The sequence below is a fragment of the Chanodichthys erythropterus genome, chromosome 3 (assembly GCF_024489055.1).
Source record: "Chanodichthys erythropterus isolate Z2021 chromosome 3, ASM2448905v1, whole genome shotgun sequence".
In the NCBI taxonomy this organism is placed as follows: domain Eukaryota; kingdom Metazoa; phylum Chordata; class Actinopteri; order Cypriniformes; family Xenocyprididae; genus Chanodichthys; species Chanodichthys erythropterus.
Window position 1 is genome coordinate 14,542,054 of NC_090223.1, and position 27,536 is coordinate 14,569,589.

Consider the following 27,536-nt stretch of genomic DNA (forward strand, 5'->3'; position numbering starts at 1 on the left):
GATTTATTTAGGGTGCATTATATGCTAATTTCTATGCATAGTGAAATATTTCCTATGATGAGTGCCAGAAAAGTTCCAACAAATAATTCACAGGGAAGGTCCTTTTTTTTGCCAGTGTAAATTAAAGAATTAAGAACAGAATTATGAAATTTGACCGGGGAATTGAGCAGATAATTCCTGTTGGTGGAGATGAAAAAAAATTGCCCTGTTTGTACAGGTTTTGCTTCACAACTGTTAACTAGTATACTGTAGTTATGAAAAGTTACAAAATACAGTTTTTCTTTCAGTGTCTGTTTTCATTTTCCTCTATATTCATCCTGACTAAGTCATTCATCTCTGTGGTGAAAGCAGTTTCCTTCATTTCAGTTCGTTGCTTACTGGTGAGGGGAAGGTTTGTGTCTGGATTACACAGGTGAAGCCAACGCTGTAAAGACAAACACAGAGTTTATATAAATCGAATTGGATAGTTGTGTAGATTTGCTTTGCTTAAATTGCATCCCTGTTTTGATGAGATCTCAGTGGCTTTTTTATCTGAAGAGACACTTTAATCCTCACCTGTTTCAGGCTTCCGTTCCCAGCAAACATTCGGCCCATCAGCCATCCAGGCACCAGCAGAATGGAAGACAGGGCCAGTAACCAGCCTAGTGCATATGCCCAGTCCGGGTACACATACCAACGGTTAAAAGTCAGGGGCTTGTACTCCACCACAGAACAGACAAAAGATGCCTGAGAATGAACAGAAGAGAAAGAGAAGTTGATGGAAAATGATGGGGAAAAAAGAGTAAGAACTGATCTTAATTTAAGTGGTTATGGCAAAGAAAAGCCTCAGGTAGGAATATAAAACCAAAAAAATACTGATTGGCTGTTTTGACCAATAAAAGCATCAGTGAAGCCTAAACAGATGAATCAAGTCCAAAGACACTCACCAAGGACACGAGAGGAGTCAGGTATTTCCAGCACAACTTAAATATGTAGTTGGGTCGTGAGTTGGTCATGTCTTCAATGACATCAAACATTCTCTCAGCTCCTGTAGTTGGACAACAAAATTTTAAATCACTACACAGATACCAAGCAACCATCAAAACAATGTTAAATCAATGTTAATGTGTCAGTGTTAACTACATTGAATCAACATCACTTTTACGCATGCAATTAATATTGAAAATGTAGAAACTTCATCAAAAAAATCAATGGTAATGGCACTGAATCAATGTTACAATGTGATGTTGGTTCAACTTCATGCTTGTACTCTCAGAAAATGAAACAACAACTACAACTGACTTAAAGGTGCCCTAGAATTAAAAATTGAATTCATCTTGGCATAGTTAAATAACAAGAGTGACATGATCCATGATATCATGATATTTTTAGTGATATTTGTAAATTGTCTTTCTAAATGTTTCGTTAGCATGTTGCTAATGTACTGTTAAATGTGGTTAAAGTTACCATCGTTTCTTACTGTATTCAGGGAGACAAGAGCCGTCACTATTTTCATTATTAAACACTTGCAGCCTGAATAATTCATAAACACAACTTCATTCTTTATAAATCTCTCCAACATTGTGTAATGTTAGCTTTAGCCACGGAGCACAGCTTCAAACTCATTCAGAATCAAATGTAAACATCCAATTAAATACCATACTTACACGATTAGACATGCTGCATGATGAACACTTTGAAAAAGATCCATTTTGAGGGTTATATTAGCTGTGTGAACTTTGTTTATGCTGTTAAAGGCAAGCGCGAGCTCCGTGGGCGGGGAGCGTGAGGAATTAAAAGGGGCCACAGCCTAAATCGGCTCATATTTAATGATGCCCCAAAATAGGCAGTTAAAAAAATTAATAAATCTATGGGGTATTTTGAGCTGAAACTTCACAGACACATTCAGAGGACACCTTAGACTTACATTACATCTTTTAAAAGACGTTCTACGGCACCTTTAAAGCCACACAGCCTGAAATCAACTGAAGAGAAAAGAAGACAATAAATCTCTGAAGATCTCAGCAGAGGAGAATTAAACATAAAACTATATCACCTGATCATCTTTATGTTTTGGTAAAAAGTGTTACAAAAACCACAAACTCACCAAAAAGCCAAGAGTCAAACTGCCCAAACTAAATGAAACACTGATCACCTGTAACGAAGGCAGGACTCAGAGTAAGATCCAACTGCAGCGTTTTATTAGAAGTGAGCGTGGCCGTTCAGGCAGGGTCAAACAGGAACAAACAGGAGCAATAAGGAACAGGCAGAGTCGTAGTCAGGGTACAGGCAAGGATCGAGGCAGGCAGCAATGGGTCGTAAAACAGATCAATCACAGACAGGCAAACAGGATACAAGGAAACGCTCAGAAATGTAACACAAGTGAAAACAAGACTTCGCGATCAGGTGATGAGTGTGTGAGTCTTTTATAGTCCAGGTAATGCATGGCAGCTGGGTGTGGTGATTAGTGTAGTGATTGGTGGAGTGAGTGCAGGTGATTGGCAGAGAGGATTATGGGGAATGTAGTCCAGGAAATGACAGGAACTGACGGTGATCGTGACATAACGCCCCCCTCCCGGAAGGCGCGTCCTCACGGCGTTAAAGGAACAGCTAGGGAGGGAGGGTGGGTGCATTGGAGACCTGCATGCAGACAGGAATGGGGTCCCCAATGCAGGTCCAGGAACTCGGGCAACCATGGCGAGTCCGGAGTGTCGGAAAGCCACGGCGGGTCAGGTGGCTCGGGCGGCCACGGCGGGTCAGGCGGCTCGGGTAACCACGGCAGGTCAGGCGGCTCGGGTAACCACGGCAGGTCAGGCGGCTCGGGTAACCACGGCAGGTCAGGCGGCTCGGGTAACCACGGCAGGTCAGGCGGCTCGGGTAACCACGGCAGGTCAGGTGGCTTGGGTAACCACGGCAGGTCAGGCGGCTTGGGTAACCACGGCAGGTCAGGCGGCTTGGGTAACCACGGCAGGTCAGGCGGCTTGGGTAACCACGGCAGGTCAGGCGGCTTGGGTAACCACGGCAGGTCAGGCGGCTTGGGTAACCACGGCAGGTCAGGCGGCTTGAGTAACCACGGCGGGTCAGGGTCCATAAATGGCCAGAATAGTTCAAAGGCAGATGACGGCAGTGGCAGAGCAGGGTCCCCTCCCTCAAGCTCCCCACCCCTACGTATACTGCCCCCCCAAAAAAAGTTCTTGGGGAAATCAACGGAGGCATTGGCGGGTTCATGGGCAAGGAGCTCGGGTGGCGCCTGCAGGGCAGATGGCCTGAGCGGTGGTGGCAGGGCCGACCAAGGGTGCTCCGTGGCCGTGTCAGTGAGAGCGGGCAGCTCGGTGACGGCCTCCGTGGCCATGTCAGGGAGAGCTAGCAGCTCTGGGATGGGCACAGGCTGTTCTAGAACGGCAGCGAGCCGCTCTGTGACGGCAGCAGGCTCGGGCTGCTCTGGGACGACAGCGGGCTGCTCGGGCTGGCAGACTGCTCCAAAGTCCATAGAGCTCGAGTTTATCCTCAACGCATGCAGGACAGCCAAAACATAAAAAGTGAGCACAGCCCTCTGGGCCAAGACAGGACTGACCAGGAGAGCAGGCTGCTCTGGAGTGGACTCTCTGGCTGGAGCGGCCTCTGGAATGGACTCACTGGCTGGAACTACATCCTTACTCATTGCAGGGGCGGCCATCTTGCCCAAGGGCACTGGCAAGGCAGCCACTTTGTCCATCGCGTCCGGGGCACTTGAGAGCGTTGCAACCGGCGAACTTGAGAGCGTTGCAACCGGCGAACTTGAGAGCGTTGCAACCGGCGAACTTGAGAGCGTTGCAACCGGCGAACTTGAGAGCGTTGCAACCGGCGAACTTGAGAGCGAAGCGTCCGGCTGGCCTGAGAGCGAAGCGTCCGGCTGGCCTGAGAGCGAAGCGTCCGGCTGGCCTGAGAGCGAAGCGTCCGTCTGGCCTGAGAGCGAAGCGGCCGGCTGGCTTGAGAGCGAAGCGGCCGGCGAGGACTTGGGGATGCCAGCTGCTCGGACTGTAGTCAGTGGAGGATCAGCCACACTGGAACGCAACCCTCTCTGCTCCCGGACTGATCTACAGACGTGACGTGACTCTGGGTGATCAGCGGCGAAGTGACGTTGCTCTGGGCGATCAGCGAAGACGTGACGTGACTCTGGACGATCAGCGAAGGCGTGACGTTGCTCTGGGCGATCAGCGAAGGCGTGACGTTGCTCTGGGCGATCAGCGGAGACGTGACGTGACTCTGGGCGATCAGCGGAGACGTGACGTGACTCTGGGCGATCAGCGGAGACGTGACGTGACTCTGGGCGAACAGCGGAGACGTGACGTGACTCTGGGCGAACAGCGGAGACGTGACGTGACTCTGGGCGAACAGCGGAGACGTGACGTGACTCTGGGCGATCAGCGGAGACGTGGCTCATGAAGATCAACTATGTTTTGACTTGGTGTTGTTGTGATGGTAGCCACCATTTTGTGAGTGTCCATTGGTGTGGCAGCCATTACATAATTCACCGTGGTGTCGCATTTCTCTGCGACACCCACAGTAAATGGAGAGCCCACAGTTAATAACGCATAATCCATAAAACCACTGAGTGATAAACGTGGTCCTTCTTGTCGTAGTTTATTTTGGAGTGGCTGGTTAACGCCATCACAAAAAAAGTCTATCAAGACACAGTCAGGCAAATCTGAATAGTAAGCAATATCCAGAAACTTCTGAATATGGTCCTCCAGGGTACAGTTACCTTGACGAAGTCGGATGAGACATATTGCGGGGTCCATGTTGAGACTGGAAACGCTCACAGAAGCTGCTGGATCTGGGTAAGGCGAAGTCTTCTGTAACAAAGGCAGGACTCAGAGTAAGATCCAACTGCAGCGTTTTATTAGAAGTGAGCGTGGTCGTTCAGGCAGGGTCAAACAGGAACAAACAGGAGCAATAAGGAACAGGCAGAGTCGTAGTCAGGGTACAGGCAAGGATCGAGGCAGGCAGCAATGGGTCGTAAAACAGGAATCAGGCAAGATCAATCACAGATAGACAAACAGGATACAAGGTAATGCTCAGAAATGTAACACAAGTGAAAACAAGACTTCGCGATCAGGTGATGAGTGTGTGAGTCTTTTATAGTCCAGGTAATGCATGGCAGCTGGGTGTGGTGATTAGTGTAGTGATTGGTGGAGTGAGTGCAGGTGATTGGCAGAGAGGATTATGGGGAATGTAGTCCAGGAAGTGACAGGAACTGACGGTGATCGTGACATCACCATAATGACGACCATTTTTTTTTTTCAATAAAACATCAACATCTAAACAACATCTGTTGATTCTCAAAAATAACTTCTGTAGATGAACGACAGAAATAAAGTCAATCTGCTTAGTAATAAGTGAAGCTGGTAATGCTGTTTATGGAGATGTTTAATCATCCTCTGCTGAGATCTTCAGAGATTTATTGTCTTTTATCTTCAGTTGATTTCAGGCTGTGTGGCTTTAAGTCAGTTGTAGTTGTTGTGCTTCATTTTCTGAGAGTGCAAGCATGGTGTTGAACCAACATCACATTGTAATATTGATTCAACATTAATTGCGGGGGCAAAAATGATGTTTATTTAATGCAGTTAATGTTAACACATTAACAATGATTTAACATTGTTTTTATGGTTGCTTGCTATCTGGATAGCTTTCCAATACTACCATTGTATTCTGTTGGCTTTTAAGGTAAATTTTTGTTGCTTGTGTGTGATTCACCAAAGACCCAACCCATGGCCAGAGACTCAAACACAGACAGAAAGAGAAGACAGGCTCCACTGCAGGCATAGTAGTCAAACAACTGGAATACATACATCCCCCCCTGCAGGTGCAAGACAAAACCCACAACGCAATTAAGTATAAGGACTGAGGAGAGGGAAAACACAGGTGTGCCCTACACAAAACACCTGTCATATAGTATGCGTATGATCTGCCACGATTTTAAATAGTTAGCAAAGAAATTTGTCATTTGTAAATCCATATTCATAAAAGAGCCATAATTCATAAAATCTTTCACTTGGAAAGTTGAGTCAGAACTGTTATCTTTAACATAAGGCCTGACATTTATATGTTTAGTTCAATTTTATTTTATTTTGTGTGTTATTATTCATTTTCAACACTTTTCTCTGACCTCTGTAACCATGAAGAGCTGCCCGACGAAGCAAGTGAGACAGAAGAACAGGAGGAAAAATTCTCGGTGTCCCACTCTACGCAGCACTGCGGGGAACAGATCGATCACTGATGTAACGACAGCTTCCACTGCAACAAACTTCAAAGGGAAGCATAACAAAAGCACATGCACTGTGAACACAATTGAAGATAATAATAACACAAAAAAAATCCATGTGTTTTGTAATGACCAATGTTCTGTAAAATACCTTGGTTTATGTTTTTCAGAAGAAAGAAATGCATACAGGTTTGGAATGACATGAGGGTGAATAAATGATGATAGAATTTTCATTGATGTGTGAACTATCCCTGTAACGCAAAACTAACCCTGCAATTTGTTTGCAAGTCTAAATTTATTTCAAATTCAACATTTGTCAAAGTAAACATTTGTTGTCATTTCCAGTTTCTTCAGTTCATGTATTACAATGTATGTGTGAGTTTAAGCTCACATGAGTATCTAGCCCCAGTAAAATAATCATGATGAAGAAACAAACAGCCCACAGCTGAGGGAAAGGCATCATGGCTACTGCCTGTGGATAAGCTATGAATGCTAGTCCTGGCCCTGAAAGAGAGAGAAATATCTGATTTTGAGTATTGCTTAAATACATTCTCTGATAATAATCATTTTCACCTTGATTTCATTGAATGTTGCCGTACCTGATTCTGCCACCTCGTCAATGGGGACACCCTGTTCGTGGGCCATGAAGCCCAGGACTGAGAACACAGCAAATCCAGCCACCAAACTGGTGCCACTGTTCAGAAGGCAAAGCCAAAAGCAGTCCCTGATAGACATGGATAAACACATACACACACATCAAACTCATTTACTGAGTTGCGCATGACAAGAAACTATACACATTTTTCAAGAACATTCATCATAGTACACAACCAAAACTTTCTACATTTGACTTATTCATTTGCCTATTTGTCGGTACTGTCATTTTATTAAAAGCACCAATACTAACCTGTAGCAGTTGTTGTTGTATTTATTGTAACTGCCCAATACAGTGAGAGTGCCAACAGACAAACTATAGGAGAAAACAATCTGAGCTCCGGCCTCCATCCAAACCTACACACACACACACACACACACACTTGTTGGGTTTCCATTTTTAATGGGGACATTCCATAGACATAATGGTTTTTATACCATACAATCACAGAAAACTTTCTTCATTTTTAGATTTCCGAAAACAACATTGTGCATGATTTATAAGCTGATTTCTCATGGGGACCAAACATGTCCCCATGGTCAAAAATTACTTGTATTGCCATCTTTGTAGGGACCTTTTGTTCCCATTATGTTTCTTTACATCATGCCTGCCAAGCCTAAGCCTGCTCATGTCATGCCTGCTAAGCCAGAGGCTGTTCACGTCATGCCTGACAAGACTGAGATTCTTCACATCACATCATGCCTGCCAAGCCTGAGTTTCTTCACGTCATACCTCCCAAGCCTGAGTCTCTTTACGAGAATGCCACCGCACCAGAGTCATCAGCCAAGATGGCCGCCACGCCTGTGTCTTCACACAAGATGGCCACCAAGCCTGAGTCATCAATCAAGGTGGCCGAAGGTGGGGTTGGCTACACTCAAAAAAATGAAATCTGGGTGTTGTTTGATAAAAATAAATAGAGCATTTTGAAACAAATAAAATTGATCAGTTTAAGGGATGTACACAATTATTTTAAATCATTCTGAACTAAATCCATACAACCTTAAAATAGCTCAATTCATTTCTGTCGAAACAACGAAAAAGAATGATTCGAGTCAAATTACTACTTTTGCACATGCGCTGATGACAGGAAATCCATGTGACCTCGTCAGTTACCGTGGGCGCCATCGACGTGGTGGAATCCAGTCTATGGGTGGAATGCTGTAGAATTGGTAAGTTCAAAAATCTTTTATCATCTTTGTCTCTTGTGCTAATAGAGAGTAAAAAGTATTTAAATCAGTCAGAATTCAACATTAAGCGGATATTTGACCGCTTATTGGAATATTCGAACTATTCTATTAGTCACGTGTTTATACTCGATGAAACATGGTAAATCGATATAAACGCCTGCATGTATGTACATAATTGAACATTAATGCGGTAGTCGCTTAGTTCTAACTCATATTGTAAGCGTTATTTTGCTAGATTGTTTCAGTTAACGTATAGATGGGCATTTCATTCGTGCGACTGTTGTTGAGCGTGTTGTAGGTGATGTTTCTGTACAAGTAAAGACGAGAACACTGCGAATTAATGTAAAAACGTATTAACAAACAATGATGTCAATGTAAATACAATTATATGCTAGATGTAAATCAACAAGCAACCAGGCGGTGTGGAATACAGTAAAGAGCACATGCGCACTAGGCCTATGTCATTTGATGCTGGTCAATGGTACCAGCTGGGGGTACTATTTGATGCTGGACGCACGCGTTGTAATTTTGCACAAATAAATATTGTGACTGTAAGTGATTCCCTCAGTCCTGTTACATGTTCAAATTCGTAATGTTTTATAGTTATGATCTTAAACGTGATATTTATACTTATCACTGTGTTGTCTGTTGTAATTGCTACTGCACATGATTGTATTACACTTTATTATTGTTACAGTTGCTGTAATTAAATGAGCTGTATTTAAAGCATGATTTAAAGACACAAATGAATCTTTGCTTGTATGAAATATAATGATCGAAACTTGTCTTCCGGGGAACATTCACATTTTATATTGATTTCAGTTATAGAATTCATATTGCACAGGGAAATGCGACATTAATCAGCTTCGGTTTCATCGGTAGAGCAGGATGGCCTGTTTTCTTCAGAACTGTTTATGTAGCTAAACATTATTTGGAAATAATAACACAATCATAGTTTAATTGAATGCCCTACATCTCATGCTAATGTTAGACTTTTTTTTATTTCACAGGTTTTACGAGAGTTTAATTAACCGCAATACATGCTTGGGTTTTAGTCTACTTTTTCACATGGTAAGTTATATCAAGAAATGTCCTTAAATAGGTTTAGAAAATTAGCTCATTATTACTGTAATAAAGGAAAGTTTAAAGTGTTTTATTAGTGTGTGCTTGGACATACCTAATGTTTTGATAGCCAATATATGGATAATTATCTCTTTTCTTACAATTCATAGTTGTTTTAGGCTACTAGATAGCCATTTAATTCAAACGACTATTGATTAGCATGCTGTAGTGTACTGTACTGTGCCAGTAGAGCTGGCTTGTTGCCTCTCTGTGTTGATTTCAAAGAAATACTTTTCACTGGATTTTCTGAACCAGTGTATTCAGAACTTTCCGTACAAGTGGGGTGACAAAACGAATAAGCCTCATGTCATACCACGCACGTTCTCGACCAAGAAAACCATAGGTGGCAATGCCCACGAAAATTGGAATTTGCTGAGGTTATTGCCGTTTATGATTGGCTCCCTAGTGCCAGAGGATGAACCGGCTTGGTTGTTGATCTTGGACTTAAAAGACATTGTTGAGCTTGTGGTAGCTCCAGTGCATTCTGATGAGACTGTAGCATTCCTTGAGTTTAAGATTTGTGAGCACAGACATCGCTACCAAGAGCTTTTTCCAAGTGCTCATTTGCTACCAAAGCACCACTTTTTGGAGCACTACCCGCATATGATACAGTGCTTTGGGCCACTTGTATGTGTGTAGACAACGAGATTCGAATCAAAGCATAGCTTCTTTAAACAGATTGCTTGTCAAACCAACTGTTTTAAAAACATAGCTCTCACACTATCGGCAAAGCACCAGCTAATGATTGCTTTTCATTTGCGTTCCTCTTGCCTTAAGACGCCATTATTTGAAGTAACAAATGTTTCATTAATTCCAGTTGATGTGTTGAATAAGGAAATAGCTTGCACCATCAAACAGAGATACCCAGATGTAATGGAAGTTAGTCTAGCCAAGTCTGTTAATGCAAATGGAATAAGTTACAAATCAGGAATGATTCTTGCTCATAGATCGCTCGCAGGCCTCCCTGAATTTGTGGAAATAATGCAAATTTGCATTTTTCAAGACAAGTTGAGTTTCATTTGCAAGAAGTTATGTTGCTGGTACAGAGAGCATTTTAGAGCATTTGAAGTAAATGCATCACATCTGAGAGAGTTGGTCATTGTCGAGCATGCTGAACTGTTAGATGACTATCCACTGGTGTGCTACTTGATTGGGGCTGTCCAGATGCTGACTTTGAAGAGATACATTCACATAGCAGCATAATATATGTGAAGTTACTTGTTCCTGTAAGTATAAAGTACTTTTTTTTTTCAGTCCAAATTACAACAAATCTTCACAGTTTTTATTATTGTTTTCCCATAGGCTTGCAAAGGCTTGAGTAGGATGTGACTTTCAAAGGCTGTACACTACAAGATCATTTTGAGAGTAAGTTGTCTGTTAATTTTTTCAAAATATTCAAAATAATAAAATGAAAATGTTAAAATGTGCACACTGTAACTTTTTTGGTTTAAAATTTATATAAAGAGTGAGTATATCATGAATCCATCTTCCAAACCATGTTTTTACCTTATCATGAATCACTACAGTACGCCTATAATAAGTGTTTGTATTTGGACAATTTTGGACCTAGCAGGATGCCAATCACTAGTAGCACAGTACCTCTGTGACTCGTCATAGACATAAACATAGAGTAGTATGCATGCAGTTTTGTTTATTTACCACTAGAGTGCCAAAAGTTACATAGTATTTCTTTAACCATCTATTTTAAAAGCACTTACAATATGTTTTTTAATATATCCTCTCCTCTTCAGACTGATAAATAGAGCAATGGCTCGACCAGTGAAACTTAGAGTAATTTTAGCTGATGATGATGCCAGGAAGTTGATCCTGCCTGAAGGGCTTCCTAGTTCTACTGACGACCAAAAAAATCACTGAAATGTTCCAGCTTGATGGGGATATCCGCTTGCAATATAAAGAAGACGATTTTGGTGGCGAGTTTGTGAATTTAACCACAATAACTGATGTTCAAGATAAAGGAACCTTAAAGGTCATCTTCAAGACTACAGGACAAAACCAAACTGCAGCATCAACTCCTGTTCGCTTAATGCTGTGCCAGGCAGATGACTCTGCATCTGTCTCTTCGTTTGAAACTGACGACACGATTCTTCTTTCTTCTCCTGATGGGTCAGTGCAATCCACATCAAGATCTACTCCATGGCCACTTGTATTCCCAATTCCATGCTTTTCCTTTTACACTGAAATATTTCTACAGAAAGCTAATGCTGAATACCATGAAAACGGAACTTGTCTCAGTCCATCTCCAAAGCTGAAGTCACACATTCTAGAAGTCCTAGCTGAGGAAATCATAAAATACAATGCATATCCAAATGATCTAGACCTTAACGCAGTGGCAGAAGCATTAATTATTAAACACCCTTGCTTGCGAGAACAAGGCTCCTACAATGGTTGCTATGGGACGAAAATAAGCCTCAAATATAAGATGGCAAACTTTCGTACTAAGCTCAGAAGTGTTGGGCGTTCAGAAGTAAGCATAAACTCAATGAAGAACAAACGCCAAGATCAGTACCATGCTGCTTCAAACATCAAAAAAGCCTAGAAGAGCCGAAGTAAATTACTGCCCTCAACATCCAAAGGGAGAAACATCTGAAAGTTTAGAGAGGGAACGAGTCGATCTTTTGGCTGCAATTAAGAAGAGAAACAATGACAAAGTAGTCAAAGAGAAGATGGAGCGAACCTTTTCTTACAGAAGACAGGAAGTGGTCCAGGAGAAGCCGATGATAGCGGAGTTCAAAAGTCGATGGCCAGCTCTTTTTAATGTTGATGAAGTAAGTGTTTTATATTTTTCCATTTTCTACGTAGACATGCTAATTTACTTGAGATTATGTTAAACCTGGTAATTTGAATACCAGGGGTGTGATGAGATCTTGCCAGGTTTCTTGAGGTGAAAAGCTGTCTTGCGATATGGCTGTGACAGTGTGAGGGTAAAATTAGTATAGAATATTCCACTGCTATGTTTACATTATGCCTCCACTGTTTTTATAGAAATAAAATCCATTTAATTCAGTTGGATAACGGTCGCTTTAATTCCATCTAGCTCATCCAACATGAGCCACAGAGTCATAAGTAGTGGAGCAAGAATCAGAGTTCACTGATCACGTGACGAGAGGAAAGCAACTCCCTCATGCATGCAAATCTCTCTCAATATGAATATCTTAGGCTGTTTTCATCAAAAACCTTCATTTCTTTTCGCCCGAAGAGAGAAGGACATGAACATCTTAGATGACATGGGGGTGAGTAAATTATCAGGAAAATTTTATTTGAAAGTGGACTAATCCTTTAATCACTCACCTTCATGTTGTTCCACACCCGTAAGACCTTCGTTCATCTTCAGAACACAAATGAAGATCTTATTGATAAAATCTGACAGCATTCTGTCCCTTCATAGACAGCTGCGCAATTGCAACTTTGTGTTCAAAAAGAGATCATAAAACTAATCCATATGAATTGATCGGTTTAGTCCAAATTTTCTGAAGAGACTCTATCGCTTTATATGATGAACTGATTTAATTTAGTCTTTTATTCACATATAAACATTGATCAGTGAACATATAGAAGCTCAACTCAACCTGGATGACGTGCAAGAAAAAACCTCTTCCGGAAGCTCAAACGTGTGGAGTTTATTGTGGAGAATGAGGTTCATTCTTGAGTGTTACAGAGCACGTTCAAAACTTCTGGAAAAGGTTTGTTCTCACGCGTAATTCAGGTTTGGTTGAGCTTCTGCTTTTGTTAGCTGATAAGTGTTTCTATGTGAGTAAAAGCCTAAATTAAATCTCTTCATCAAGCGATCGAGTCATAGAAAATTTTGACAAAAATTTCATATAGCTCGATTCATATGGTTTTATGATCTCTCTATGAACTTTTTGAAGTGTCAAAGTCTAACAGAAGTCTTAACAGAATAACAGCATAGACATGCGAAGAGAATGCATTCTTAAAGCACTGTGTGTATACTTAAATGAGGACCATGTACAGCTGTTCAAGGAGTACATTGTAAGCAAATGCTTTTCTCTTCGTTTTTTCATATTAAACTATGTTATTCCCTTAACTAAGACGAGTTGATACATACCTCTCTCGTCTCAGTGCGTGCACTATATCGCTTTGTCTTGTGGCGAAACTTTGTTAGCACTTAGCTTAGCCCAGTTCATTCAATAGGGGCCAAGCAGAGAAGCTACCAAACACCTCCACGTTTTCCCTATTTAAATACAGTTACTCGAGTAGTATAACTCGACCTAGGACGGTGACACAAAACAAAACGTTACGCTTTTCTAAGCGTGTAAAATGGATAACTATATTGTATGGCGGAATACCACAGCAAGTGCTCGGGAGCACTTTGACTTGGCGCAGTAATATCTTCACTCCGCTCCCTCTCCTGTAAATGTCACGTTGGTTCTATTGACGGAAATGAGAGGGAGGAGGAGAGGGAGCGGGGGCCGGTGAGAGGATTTTTCACGAATGAAGATATTACTGCGCCAAGTCAAAGTGTTCATATACATTGAAATATCAATATTGTTTATCTTTCTTGGATGATATTTTTTGTTCCCTTTCATGGGAACATCAACGCTGCATACCGCATTGGGAACGCCTCTGTGTGATTACGTCTTGAAGCACTCGTGAAATCAAACCAATAGTGTAGCGGGACGTCAGAGCGGGTGACGTCACGGACCAGGAAACTATAAAGCAGCCCTGAGAACAAAGAACGCCAGCTTCTGTGTCTTCAGCAAGTGCTCTGTGTATTGTGTGTCTTATTTGGTGTTGTCTGTCATTATCTACAGCAAACAAAATTTCTCTTCGTCCGAGGACAAGAGTATTTTAGTCACAAAAGACACTATTATGGCGGAGAGAGATAAGCAACAGTTTACTAAATGTGCTCCTCCCTGCCCTAGTTTCATCACGGGCGGGGATACACATGATATGTGTGTTGCTTGTATGGGAGTGGAGCATGCACAGGCAGCTCTCGAGGGAGCTGTCTGCGTGCATTGTGAGAAGTTAATGCTCTGTGTACTCCGATCACGCCGCGCATTCTTTGATAAAAGGAAGACGCCGCGGCGAGTGTTCCCCAGGGCGTGGGTCCCACTGCTGCCGAGGCACAGCGAAGACTTCGCTCCTGGGGTTCACAAATGGATCTGGTAGAGGGTTTAGAGATGGGTCCTGCCCTATCTCCACCCTCACCTGCCAGATCTGCTGCCTCTTCTCTGGCTGCGGAAGCACGCGTAGTGGTTTCTTCCCCCATAGTGGAGGCACCGGAGCTTTGCTTATCTGTCTCCGAGGAGATGGATGTAGCGAGGGCCGGGACTGGAGATGAGGACCCGCCATCCGCATCTCCAGCATATGAGGAGCTTTTAGAGGTGTTGACTCGGGCGGTGGCTAAATTAAAAATGTAATGGCCAGAAGAAAGACCTGAAGCGCGAGTTAAAAGTAAATTAGATGAGCGCTTTCTCCCCGCCCGAGCACAACCTCAGCCCTGGGGATTGCCGTTCTTTCCAGATCTTCACACTGAGGTGTCGAGATCGTGGCAGAGTCCGGCACATTTCCGTGTTCAAAACCCAGCAACATCTCTGTATAGTAACATCATGGGAGGGAAAGAACACGGTTATACAACGATGCCTCAGGTCGAAGAGACGCTTGCGAGCTTTCTCTCGCCTGAGTCAGCATTGTCGCTAAAATCCACGACTTTGCCCACCAGACCCCAGCGCACAACATCAGCGTTTGTGGGCAGGGCTTATACCTCAGCAGGTCAGGCGGTAGCATGTCTCCATACTATGTCGATCCTCCTGGCATACCAAGCTGATCTGCTGGGGGAAATAGATCAGAGTGGCGAGGCGACTTTTGAGTGTATACAAGAATTAAGGAAGGCAAATTACTTAGCTCTCCGGGCCACCAAGGAGATGGCAAAAACAATCAGCTGTTCTATGGCAGCCCTGGTGGCCACAGAGAGGCATTTATGGCTGGATTTATCAGATATTAAAGAACGCGATAAAGCAGTGCTCCTTGACACGCCAGTTTTGGTTTGCGCCAGTCAGCGCTTGATTCGACTGTTTCCTGCCGGTGCGCTGCATAAGGGCGTCTAGCAAAGTGCTCAAAAAACACCAGAGACCAGTCTCGAGAGACTGGTTCCCTTAGTAGAATATTTAGAAGAATGGAAAAGTCTTCCCAATATTTCTCAATGGGTGCTGCAAATGATAAAAAAGGGTTACAAAATACAATTTGGGTTTCGCCCGTCCCAGTTCAACGGGGTCCTTGCTACAGTAGTGGACCCCCAGCAGTCTCTGGTCATGGAACAAAAAGTGATGACACTTTTGCAAAAGGGAGCTATAGAGAGGGTTCCTCCCACCAGCATACAGTCAGGGTTTTACAGCCGATACTTCATAGTTCCGAAGAAGGATGGAGGGTTGCGTCCTATTCTAGATTTACACATGTTAAATCGTTCAGTGCAAAGGCTCAAGTTCAAGATGCTAACACTCAAACAGATCACTACACAGATCAGGTCCGAGGACTGGTTTGTGACAACAGATCTGAAAGACGCGTACTTCCATGTATCAATCCATCCTTCACATTGGAAGTTCCTCAGGTTTGTTTTCGGGGGCGAAGCTTACCAATACAAGGTTCTTCTGTTTGGCCTATCCCTTTCACCCCGCACCTTCACGAAGTGCGTGGATGCAGCGCTGGCTCCTCTGAGACTCCAGGGCATCCGCGTGCTGAATTATATCAACAATTGGTTGATTCTAGCTCAATCAGAGCAACAGGCAGTTTGACATCGAGATGTAGTTCTGTCCCATATGAAGAGGTTAGGGTTGAGACTCAATGCCAAGAAAAGTGTGCTTTTACTGGCTCAGACTACCAATTACCTAGGGGTAGTTTGGGATTCCACTTCGATGCAGGCACATTTGTCCCCTGCTCGGGTGAATTCCATTCTCTCAACCGTGAAAGGGGTGAAGTTAGGCCAGTCACTCACTGTGAAACAATTTCAGAGAATGTTGGGTCTGATGGCAGCTGCATCCAACGTGATACCTTTTGGCCTGCTGCACATGAGACCCCTACAGTGGTGGCTCAGAACCAGGGGGTTTTCTCCGAGGGGAAATCCTTTTCGCACAATCAAGGTCACGCGGCAATGCCTTCTGCTTTGTCGGTGTGGAAGAAGCCCTGGTTTCTATCCCAAGGTCTTGTGCTGGGAGCTCCTTGTCGTCGCAAAATGCTAACGACGGATGCTTCTCTCACAGGGTGGGGAGCAATCATGAGTGGTCGCTCAGCTCAAGGTCTTTGGGAGGACCATCATCGATCTCGGCATATAAATCAGCTGGAGATGATGGCGGTATTTCGAGCATTCAAATACTTCCTCCCAGACCTGAGGGGCCATCACGTGTTAGTTCAGTCAGACAACATGTCGGTGGTCTCTTATATCAACCATCAGGGGGGTCTGAGGTCTCGCCAATTGTGCAAGTTAGCTCATCAGATCCTCCTGTGGTCCCAGGGCAAGCTTCTCTCTCTGAGAGCAGCTTATATCCTGGGACATCAAAATGTGGGAGCAAACATCCTGTCGAGGCAGGGGCCGAGGCCCGGGGAATGGAGGCTCCATCCCGAAGTGGTGGAGCTGATATGGAAAAAGTTCGGTCGTGCACAAGTTGACCTATTTGCCTCGAAAGAGACGTCTCACTGCCCATTGTGGTTTTCTCTGACCCATCCAGCCATCTGGGGTTGGATGCCATGGTACAGACGTCGCCGGGACAGGATCTGTCTAATATTGGTAGTCCCGTTCTGGCCGACCCAAGTATGGTTCACGGATCTAGTATCCCTCTTAGAAGATTCCCCCATGGAGATTCCTATCAGACAAGACCTCCTGTCTCAGTTGGGCGGTGCAATAGTTCACCCGCGCCCAGAAATATGGTGGGCTTGGCCCCTGAGTGGGCTAAGCTCGTAGAATCTGGTCTCTCAACTGAGGTTGTAGAGACCATTCTCCACTCCAGAGCTCCAACCACGAGAAAACTGTTTGTGTATAAGTTGAAACTGTTTGCTACTTGGTGTAGCCACTCTCAGGTGGATCCGTTCCACTCTTCTATTAGTCAAGTACTGCAATTTCTCCAAGAGAAGTTCTCGGATGGTTTAAGGTTTATATTGCTGCTATTTCCGCTTATCACGCAAAAATAGAAGGTCTTTCTGTTGGTAGAAACCCTTTAGTTGTCAATTTTCTCCATGGTACTCAGAGGCTGAGGCCTGTTGTATGCACAAAAATGCCTTCCTGGGACTTAGCCATTGTGCTGAAAGGGTTAGCTGCGACTCCCTTTGAACCTCTAGAGGAAGCATCTGAGAAGATCCTTACTCTCAAAACCTTATTTCTTCTGGCCATAACATCCCTCAAAAGAATTGGGGACTTACAAGCACTATCAGTTGCTCCTTCATGTTTGGACTTTGCACCTGGAATGGTCAAAGCCTTTTTACATCCTAGACCTGGATATGTTCCTAAGGTCCCTACAAACATCCCAGGGCTTATTGTGCTGCAGGCCTTCTGTCCTCCACCTTTTACGAATCCGGATCAGGAAAAACTAAATCTGCTCTGCCCGGTGAGGGCTTTAGATGCGTATGTCCACAGAGCTGCCCTGTGGCGAAAGACTGAACAACTGTTTGTGTGTTACGGTTCTCCTAATAAGGGAGGTCCAAGATATATGTGATGCTGCTGGGTGGTCTTCACAGCTTACTTTTGTTAGGTTTTATAACCTTGATTTGGGCTCCACTCCAGGGTCCTCAGTCCTGTCGTCCCGAAATAATAACACAACAGGCATTTGGTCTTATAAATTGCATTGTGATAGACATGTCAGTAATTAAACATTTGTTTAAAGTAAATAAAGTTGTACAATTAACTTAACAGTAGTAGTTAAAAAAATGTTTCTGGTTTTCTAAATTAAGTGATTAAGATTAATTGGCTCAACTAGATTTAAATAGTTTACAGATAAATTCCAAAATATGATTCAAATGAAAATGATTTGATCTTGTTGGTTCAAGATGAATTTTGCTCTTGGGTTCCATTTGCCTAAATTAAGTTGAGACAACACCATTCAAATGTGTGGAAATAGGTGTCATAATTATATTAAGTTAGATCAACGATTTATTTTTTTGAGTGTATAGGTATGTTGCCCTGGAGGTGTCCTAGCCTGCAAGCATTGCCCATGTTCCATGGCTCAGGTCCACCCATGCTCCACGACCCAGACTGCCTCTGCTCCGCCACCCTTCTGGACTTTCTTGTCTATCTTGTTTTGTTTTTTTGTTGGGTGTTGGGAGCCGCCCATAGAGAGGGGGGATCAGTAATCTACAGTTTTGTTTTTTGTTTCTTTGTTTCATGTTTATGTTTCATGTCTCACTGTCATGTTTCCTGGTTTGCCATGTGCTGTTTTTTGTCATTTGATTCCCTTGTCCTTTGCTTCACTAGTGGTATGTAAATAAACTGCACATGGGTTCAACTGCAACTTGCCAACTGTGGACTTTATGACAGGGTATCATATTTACAACATTGTCATCTATACAAAAGAAAAACCTTTTCATTTTTAGTACATTGTTGTGGTGTAAACTTACCCTTAATATGAAAAAGGGTTACCTGTGAGTCAGCAAGAAGGGACGGTTCAGGGTACAAGTAAAACACAATCCCCTGCAGAGCTCCAGGAAGAGTCAAACCACGAATCAGCAAGACCAGCAACATCACGTAAGGAAATGTAGCTGTGAAATACACCACTGTTACGTGCTTAAAGTTGTTCAGTGGAATGACCGCAACATTTAAATGAGATACAACTGTTGAGGCGTGGGGAGGAACAAACCAAACAACAAGGGAAACAATTAATATCCGATATTTATTAACACGGTAGAGATAAGTCAACAAGTAAGACATAAACAAAGTAAAAGTAAGGAAAGAACGAGGATGTCGCCAAAGAAAAGAAATAATCAGAACAAAACCCACTAACTAGCGCCCACGCCCCTAAACTAACTACCAAAAATAAAATGTAAAAACAAAACCGAAAACTTCGGCGCGGCGCCTTAACTAAAACTCCACTAAATAAATAAACAAAAATACAGGGAAGGCGAGCACCCGCATTATAACTAACATTAGTTGCTAGCTGACACGCACTATGCGGAATTCACCGTGGTCAGTGAGGTTGATGTTATCTCTGAGCTGTCCGCAGCAAAAGGTTTCATTATCGGTCAACCCCTCGGTTGACAGACAATGACTTCACGCCAGAATTCGAATGCGTTCAAACATTTCGCACGAGAGACTTGTCTGCAGGAGAAGGGTTTCATTATTTGTCAACCACTCGATTGACAGATAATGACTTCACGCCAGATTTCGAGTGGACTCAAACATTTAACAGAAGACTTGTATCACTCTCTAACGCCGTCAGCTTAACTATTACACAGAAACAAACAACCAGATACTGTCTCAATGAACCACAGACTAAATAAACAGTTCGCAAACACAAAGAATGACTGGCTCTGGCTCGACAAGCGTGAGTGAGGTCCAAGCCCAAACGCTCACTGCAGGTGGAATGCCGCCGAAGCCTTTTAAATGATCAGCCACCTGCAGATTGGCAGAACGCTGGTTGGGACGTCAGAGCGTCATGACGTCACCAAGATGAGCCCCGCTTTACCGTCAACCTAAAACTCGACAGACAGATAAGAAAGAGAGAGAGAGAGAGAGAAAAAAAAAAACTAAAACAAAATACAAAAACATACGTGGAACGTAACACTCCCCCCCTAAAAAAAAAGAGAAAAGAAAAATAACACTTTTCTTCTTCTCTTCTTTAAGCCCTATTACCAGCTTAGTAAACTCTAGATAGAGCATCGGCAATTATGTTTTCTGACCCCTTCTTGTGCTTAATCACTAAATCGTAACCCTGCACGATTAAGGACCAGCGCATCAATCGCTGATTCTGATTGTTCATACGTGCTAAAAACACCAGAGGATTGTGATCAGTGAATACAACCACAGACAAATTACTTGAACTAATATAAACATCAAAGTGTTGTAAGGCCAACAGCAAAGCTAACGTTTCCTTCTCGATGGTAGAATAGTTTAACTGATGTTTATTAAACTTGCGCGAGAAATAACACACAGGATGGTCAATACCATTTGCGTCCTCCTGTACAAGCACTGCACCCGCACCGACCGAGCTTGCATCGATCTCCAGCTTGAAGTTCTTTCCCACATCAGGAGCTGTCAAAACAGGCGTACTGCATAATAAAACTTTGATGTTATCAAAAGCATTTTGACAGTCATTACTCCAAATAAAAGTACGTGACGGGCTGAGGAGTGAAGTTAGCGGACTGGCCACAGTGGAGAAGTTTTTACAAAAATTCCGATAATAACCGGCCATCCCCAGAAATCTACGAAGTTCTTTTCGCGTGGTCGGAACCGGAAATTCTGCAATCGCAGCGACCTTGGCTTCTATAGGTCTTACCTGCCCTTGACCTACTTCTCTGCCCAGGTACGTCACTGTAGCTTGACCAAATTCACATTTAGAAAGGTTTAATGTCAGCGAGGCATTCCGAAGGCGTTCAAACACCTCTCTTAACGTTGCAACATGTGCGGACCAGCTAGATGAATAAATCACAAGATCGTCCAGATATGCATTGCAGTTTCGAACACCAGCAAGCACAATATTAATGAGCCTCTGGAACGTAGCTGGTGCGTTGCGCATGCCGAAAGCCATAACGCAGTATTGCATGAAATCGTCCTGAGTCACAAAAGCAGAAATATCTGACGCTCGAGCCGTCAATGGTACTTGCCAGTAACCTTTCAGCAAATCTAGTTTACTGACGAATTTAGCAGACCCCAGATTGTCTACACAATCTTCCATAAGGGGTAACGGAAAACTATCGGGAACAGTAACTGAATTTACCTTGCGATAGTCCGTGCAAAACCTGGCGGATCCGTCACTTTTTGTCACCAGTAGACATGGAGAACTCCACGGACTAAAACTCTGCTTGGCGAGACCGTTTTCGCGTAAATACTCGACTTCAGCTTTCATCGCAGAACGTTTAACAGCGTTAACCCTATAAGCTCGTTGCTTGATAGGAACGGCATGACCTACATCAATATCATGTTGTAAGACTGTAGTTCGAGACGGAACATCCTGAAATAACAAGGAGAAATCGTGAATTAATATTTCAACATCATTTCTCTGGCAATCAGGTAAATGGGACAGATGAGAAGTCAAATTGCTCAACATTTCAGAGTTCTTCAGCCTAACACACTGCTGATATGTGTGGCGTACTAACACTCCATCATTATCTTGAGTAGGGACATCAGCCACCTCACATATAAGAGCGGCAGAGGTAATAAGCTCATCCACCTTCTCAACAGCTTGTGACGACCCTCTGACATGATACTCCTTCAGCATATTCACATGACATACACGAGATTTCTTTCTACGCTCAGGAGTTCGGATCAAATAATCAGTGTTACTCAATTTTTTAATCACTTCATATGGACCCGAAAATCGTGCAGACAGAACAGAACCCACAACTGGCAATAAAACCAGCACTTGATCTCCCTCCTTAAAATGACGCTGAACCGTTTTACGATCGAACTGACGTTTCATAGCCACCTGCGCACTCAACAATGACTCTTTTGCCGTTGAACAAGCCTTATGCAATCGCTCACGAAATTTGCTTACATAGTCAAGCACAGGAATTTTAGTACTAGGCTCACAGGATAACAGATCTTCTTTAAGCATCTTTAAAGGACCCCTCACCGTATGACCAAATACAAGGTCGGCAGGACTAAATCCCAAACTGTCTTGTACTGCTTCTCTGACAGCGAACAAGAGTAGAGGTATGCCCTCGTCCCAGTCCTTACCCGTATCCATGCAATAACGTCGCAACATCGCTTTTAACGTCTGGTGAAACCGTTCCAAAGCTCCTTGGCTTTCTGGGTGAAAAGCGCTTGAAGTTTGATGAGAAACGTTTAAGGTCGTCAACACCTGTCCAAAGATTCTTGACAAAAAGTTAGTACCTTGATCGGATTGAACCACTTTCGGAAGGCCAAACATAGAAAAGAATCTTACAAGTGCATTACTAATCACTGGCGCCGTAATCTTCCTAAGCGGAATAGCTTCTGGAAAGCGCGTCGCAACACACATTATTGTTAACAAGTATTGGTTACCACTCTTAGACTTAGGCAACGGTCCAACACAGTCAACAATAACATGCTCGAACGGTTCCCCAATCACTGGTATAGGAACAAGCGGTGCACGCGGAATCACCTGATTTGGCTTACCTGAAAACTGACAAGTCTGGCAAGTTTTACAGAATTTCGTTACATCAGCCTTCATTCGGGGCCAAAAGAAATGTTTCAAAATTCGATGATACGTTTTCTTAACGCCCAAATGTCCAGACAAATCATGATCATGAGCTAGAGAGAGTACAATCTGTCTGTAACATACAGGAATGACAATTTGATGTACAGAAGTCCACTCACTATCGCACGCAACATCTGCACACCACCAACGCATCAGCAACCCGTTCTCGATAAAGTAAGCGGCTTTCCTCTCCTTGGCCATTTCCAAAGGAACAACAGAGGAAAAGCATTTCCGCAAGGAACAATCTTCTTTCTGAGCTGTAATCATTTTTTCACGAGTCATTGTCAATTTCACCTCGTCTGACTGCAAAATAAGCGCTTGATCCGCTGACTTACCCTCTTCAACTGGCAAAGTGTCATTTATAATAATAGGTGACATAAACGTAGAAGACAAGTCATCTGCATCAGCAAATTTACGAGCCTGCGCTCGCGTCACGGCACAAACAGGAAAAACTTCAGGAAACTTCTCGGACAACTCGTCAGTATACTCAGACAGAACAGGCTTATCACAAACCTCTAACAGCGGCGCGACTTTTCCACCTGCGATGTCGTTACCCAGGATGAAACTTACTCCATGCACAGGGAGACTGTCACGCACGCCGATTTTAACAAACCCCGTAAACAAATCAGACTTCAGATAAATCTGATGCAAAGGAACTTTCATAATATTCATTTCAAAGCCTCGCACTAACACATGGGTACCACAGAAAGTCTGTTCTGAGAGCGGCAGTGCACCAGCCACTATAAAGGACTGCATCGCGCCCGTGTCACGCAACATAGTCACTTTTACCTGATCCGAAGACTGATCACTGACAGATACTAATCCTTTCATAACGAAAGGTTGATACCCAACATCTAACTCCCCACCGAACTTACAATTAACAATATCAACAGGCTTCACAAAAGCAACACTTTTAGAAGTGTTACTTTGCTGTTTGCGCTTTAAAACAATGCAATCAGCAATGAGATGACCCGACTTATGACAGTAAAAACACTCTCGGTCTTCCTTAGGCTTTGGAACATTTTTCGAACGCGACTGATCTTTCGAAGTAACGGAACTAAATAAAACTTTGTCAGTACGAACGGGAGCAAAAATGCTCTTATGCGTCAACGCAAACTCATCAGCTAGAACAGATGCCTGAGACAACGATGTTACCTTTTGTTCGTTTAGGTAAACAACAACACGATCAGGGATACAACCTTTGAACTCCTCCAACAAAATTAACTCACGAAGTGCCTGGAAATCCGAAACTTTGTTTGAAGTGCACCACTTGTCAAACAACATACCTTTTTCTCTAGCAAATTCTACGAACGTTTGACTCGTGCTCTTTTTATGGGTTCTAAAACGCTGCCTGTACGCTTCAGGTACGAGTTCGTAAGCTCTCAAAATTGTTGTTTTGACAACATCATAATTTAAACTATCTTCTAATGTTAAAGCAGCACACACTTCCTGAGCTTTTCCCGTTAGCTTGCACTGCAGCAGCAAAGGCCACACATCTCTAGGCCAATTTAAAGCAGACGCAATTCGTTCGAATACATTAAAGTATGAATCAACTTCTGACTCTCTAAACTGTGGAACAAGAGAAATGTGTTTACTCACATCCAGCGTATTACTCGCCGTATTCGCACCAGTCGTAACAGCAGCAGTCTGCGTAGGTTGAGCAGTAGACACAAGCGGCACCGGAGAAACTGCGACATCTCTGGCTGCTTTCAGTTCCAACTCCCGCAATCTGATTTGCATGTCCGCCTCTATTTCCATACGGCGAACTTGGAGCTGCAGATCCAGCTGGGCCTTACGCTCCGCTGCCCTCTCGCGCTCTTCCACTTGGACTGCCAAGCGATACTTGAGCCGCGAGTCACCTCCAGTCCCAATCACGGGTGGAGAAAAAGGATCGAAGGGCGGCAAAACAGCTTTGGCATCGGAACCCTCCGCCTCAGCAATTTCACTCGCTTCCTCCTCACCAATCCACGAAGCGCCACCATCAGAACCTGGTCTCTGCTCTGAACTATCAGCCAGTTTAAGCACACCCAGTTCCCTCAAGCCACACACTACAACCTTTTTGATTTCACGCTTAAGCTGCTGTTTCGAAACTTTAATGTTAAAATGCGCCGCAACGACTAATAAATCGTCCTTACGACATTTATCTAGCTGTTCGACAGTTGGTGCACTCACAAAGTTATTCAAATCAAAGTCAGCCATAATAATTGAACTGTACGCTAAGCCCCTAAGATTTTTACGTCAGTCAACAAAACATGCCCTCACCGACTACCCGAGCAATCCTTATTATCCGATTGTTCCACCAACACACCAGCAACAGTGCATCTCAGAAATTCATTCCACAAGAATAAGATATCCTAATGAGGATATCCCACCGCTGCCACCAATAAATGTTACGTGCTTAAAGTTGTTCAGTGGAATGACCGCAACATTTAAATGAGATACAACTGTTGAGGCGTGGGGAGGAACAAACCAAACAACAAGGGAAACAATTAATATCCGATATTTATTAACACGGTAGAGATAAGTCAACAAGTAAGACATAAACAAAGTAAAAGTAAGGAAAGAACGAGGATGTCGCCAAAGAAAAGAAATAATCAGAACAAAACCCACTAACTAGCGCCCACGCCCCTAAACTAACTACCAAAAATAAAATGTAAAAACAAAACCGAAAACTTCGGCGCGGCGCCTTAACTAAAACTCCACTAAATAAATAAACAAAAATACAGGGAAGGCGAGCACCCGCATTATAACTAACATTAGTTGCTAGCTGACACGCACTATGCGGAATTCACCGTGGTCAGTGAGGTTGATGTTATCTCTGAGCTGTCCGCAGCAAAAGGTTTCATTATCGGTCAACCCCTCGGTTGACAGACAATGACTTCACGCCAGAATTCGAATGCTTTCAAACATTTCGCACGAGAGACTTGTCTGCAGGAGAAGGGTTTCATTATTTGTCAACCACTCGATTGACAGATAATGACTTCACGCCAGATTTCGAGTGGACTCAAACATTTAACAGAAGACTTGTATCACTCTCTAACGCCGTCAGCTTAACTATTACACAGAAACAAACAACCAGATACTGTCTCAATGAACCACAGACTAAATAAACAGTTCGCAAACACAAAGAATGACTGGCTCTGGCTCGACAAGCGTGAGTGAGGTCCAAGCCCAAACGCTCACTGCAGGTGGAATGCCGCCGAAGCCTTTTAAATGATCAGCCACCTGCAGATTGGCAGAACGCTGGTTGGGACGTCAGAGCGTCATGACGTCACCAAGATGAGCCCCGCTTTACCGTCAACCTAAAACTCGACAGACAGATAAGAAAGAGAGAGAGAGAGAGAGAAAAAAAAAACTAAAACAAAATACAAAAACATACGTGGAACGTAACAACCACCTTCAGGCACAATATAAGAAAGCCTCATGTTAATTTAATGCCAAATAAGTAACAATTTTTATTACAAATGAATGTCTTTTGTTTGTTTTTTTCTGGCACACAACTTAAACTTATTCGTTGACCTTTAGAAAATAATAGACATCAGTAAAGTCTCATACTTACACACCTTGCCTGTAGATTTGACTCCTTTCCAGATGCAGAAATAAGATACGATCCACATTGCAATGAGACACAGAAGAATCTTCCAGTTTATCCTACCAACCTCCTCAATACCCCCAGAGAGAGCCAGTACTCTGCGTCTGTATAATTTGATGTGATAAATAGATATAGACATTTTTTTTTTTTTTTTTCAATTTTTATTTCATTTATTTAGTTTATTGCTATAAAATGTGTTAATGGAGAATGGTCAGGTCAGACTCATTAGGTTGCATGTACACAAATATATATTTTCTATGCACATAAGAACACCTGTTATCAGTAAAAAATGATCATATAATTTGTGTTTACTCCCAGAACTCAGTAGCTGCAGATGTTGAATTAATCAGTGTTGTCCAATTGAGGGTCAGATTCTTTGCAGCAAGATTTACACAGTCATCTACAACAGAGAATTAAAAAAAAAAAAAAAAAAAAAAAAAAAAAAAACATTTATTACAGCATATTATTCAGATGTAATGTGAGTTTTGATTGATTAATTTCTTATCACCTGTGTTCCACATGTTGTCACAGCTGGCCCATGGAAGTTGGGAGCTAAAAGAGAAGATGAGGTAGAAAAGCGCCCAGGCCAGAATGATGATGTAATACATGCAGCTGTACACCTGAATAAGCTGTCCTGCATAGCCGATACCTGACGTAAAGTAAAAACACATGTTGTTAAGAGCTATGAGGTCCCTCTAGGAAGCAGTTTTGCTGCTTTATGACTCTCACCCTCAGCCAGTGGACAGAGAAGACGCCAACATGTAATGCCTCCTTCCTGTGTGTATTGTCCCATTGCTGTGTCTAGCAGGAACAGAGGAAGCCCACAAGTAGCCACAAACACCAGGTATGGTATCAGGAACGCACCTGAGAACATGCCAATACAGTTATATATTATTAAATTACCACTGACACAATGTTGAAACATAGTGTGTTATTAAATGCATTCAAATTAATTAATTTTTGTAACAAAACAAACAAACAAAAATCCAACAATTGTGCATTTGGACTGCCTCATACCTCCTCCGTACTTGTAGCAGAGGTAAGGAAACCTCCACACGTTACCCAGTCCAACCACATTTCCTGCCACGGCTAAAATAAACTCCGCTTTACTCCCCCAGTAGCCTCTCTCTTCTATCTGTCCTTTGAATGTATTCATACCGTCAATCCGTTTTCACCAGATCACTCTGATCCTGCTGTCCAGACGGATGTAAGTCTACAGTGGTGAAGGATCAACTGAATTCTGACAAAGGCATAATTTGAAAAACAAATAAGACAGTGTGAGAATTCTGGTAAAATATGTTTTTCAAAGAAATTCACTTCAGAAATATTTTAATATGTAAAACCTACAGCCCTGCCCTACAAAGGCAAGGAACTGAGAACTAAGAAAAATAACTTTAAAGAC

General features: G+C 43.0%; 1 protein-coding gene across 1 annotated transcript; it reads right to left on the minus strand.

Moving 5' to 3' along the window:
• Nucleotides 1-283: 283 nt before the first annotated feature.
• Nucleotides 284-27,293, minus strand: LOC137003591 (sodium- and chloride-dependent GABA transporter 2-like). The gene is made up of 14 exons (XM_067363805.1): nt 27,152-27,293; nt 26,864-26,998; nt 26,643-26,783; nt 26,447-26,534; nt 26,102-26,238; nt 18,789-18,922; nt 7,131-7,234; nt 6,823-6,947; nt 6,615-6,727; nt 6,128-6,265; nt 5,716-5,818; nt 927-1,027; nt 556-726; nt 284-424 (listed from the first exon to the last, which is right to left on the minus strand). The coding sequence occupies exons 1-14, from the start codon at nt 27,288-27,290 to the stop codon at nt 284-286; spliced, it is 1,770 nt and encodes a 589-aa protein (XP_067219906.1). The 5' UTR covers nt 27,291-27,293.
• Nucleotides 27,294-27,536: the final 243 nt, after the last annotated feature.

What these genes read in the sequence shown, in the direction of transcription:
- LOC137003591 (XM_067363805.1), bottom strand. Translation starts at nt 27,290, where the DNA reads ATGAATACATTCAAAGGACAGATAGAAGAGAGAGGCTACTGGGGGAGT. An exon ending in TACTGGGGCTAGATACTCAT is followed by an intron (nt 6,266 to 6,614) that starts GTGAGCTTAAAC and finishes TTCCCTTTGAAG; the next exon opens with TTTGTTGCAGTGGAAGCTGT. An exon ending in TGACTCCTCTCGTGTCCTTG is followed by an intron (nt 727 to 926) that starts GTGAGTGTCTTT and finishes GTTCATTCTCAG; the next exon opens with GCATCTTTTGTCTGTTCTGT.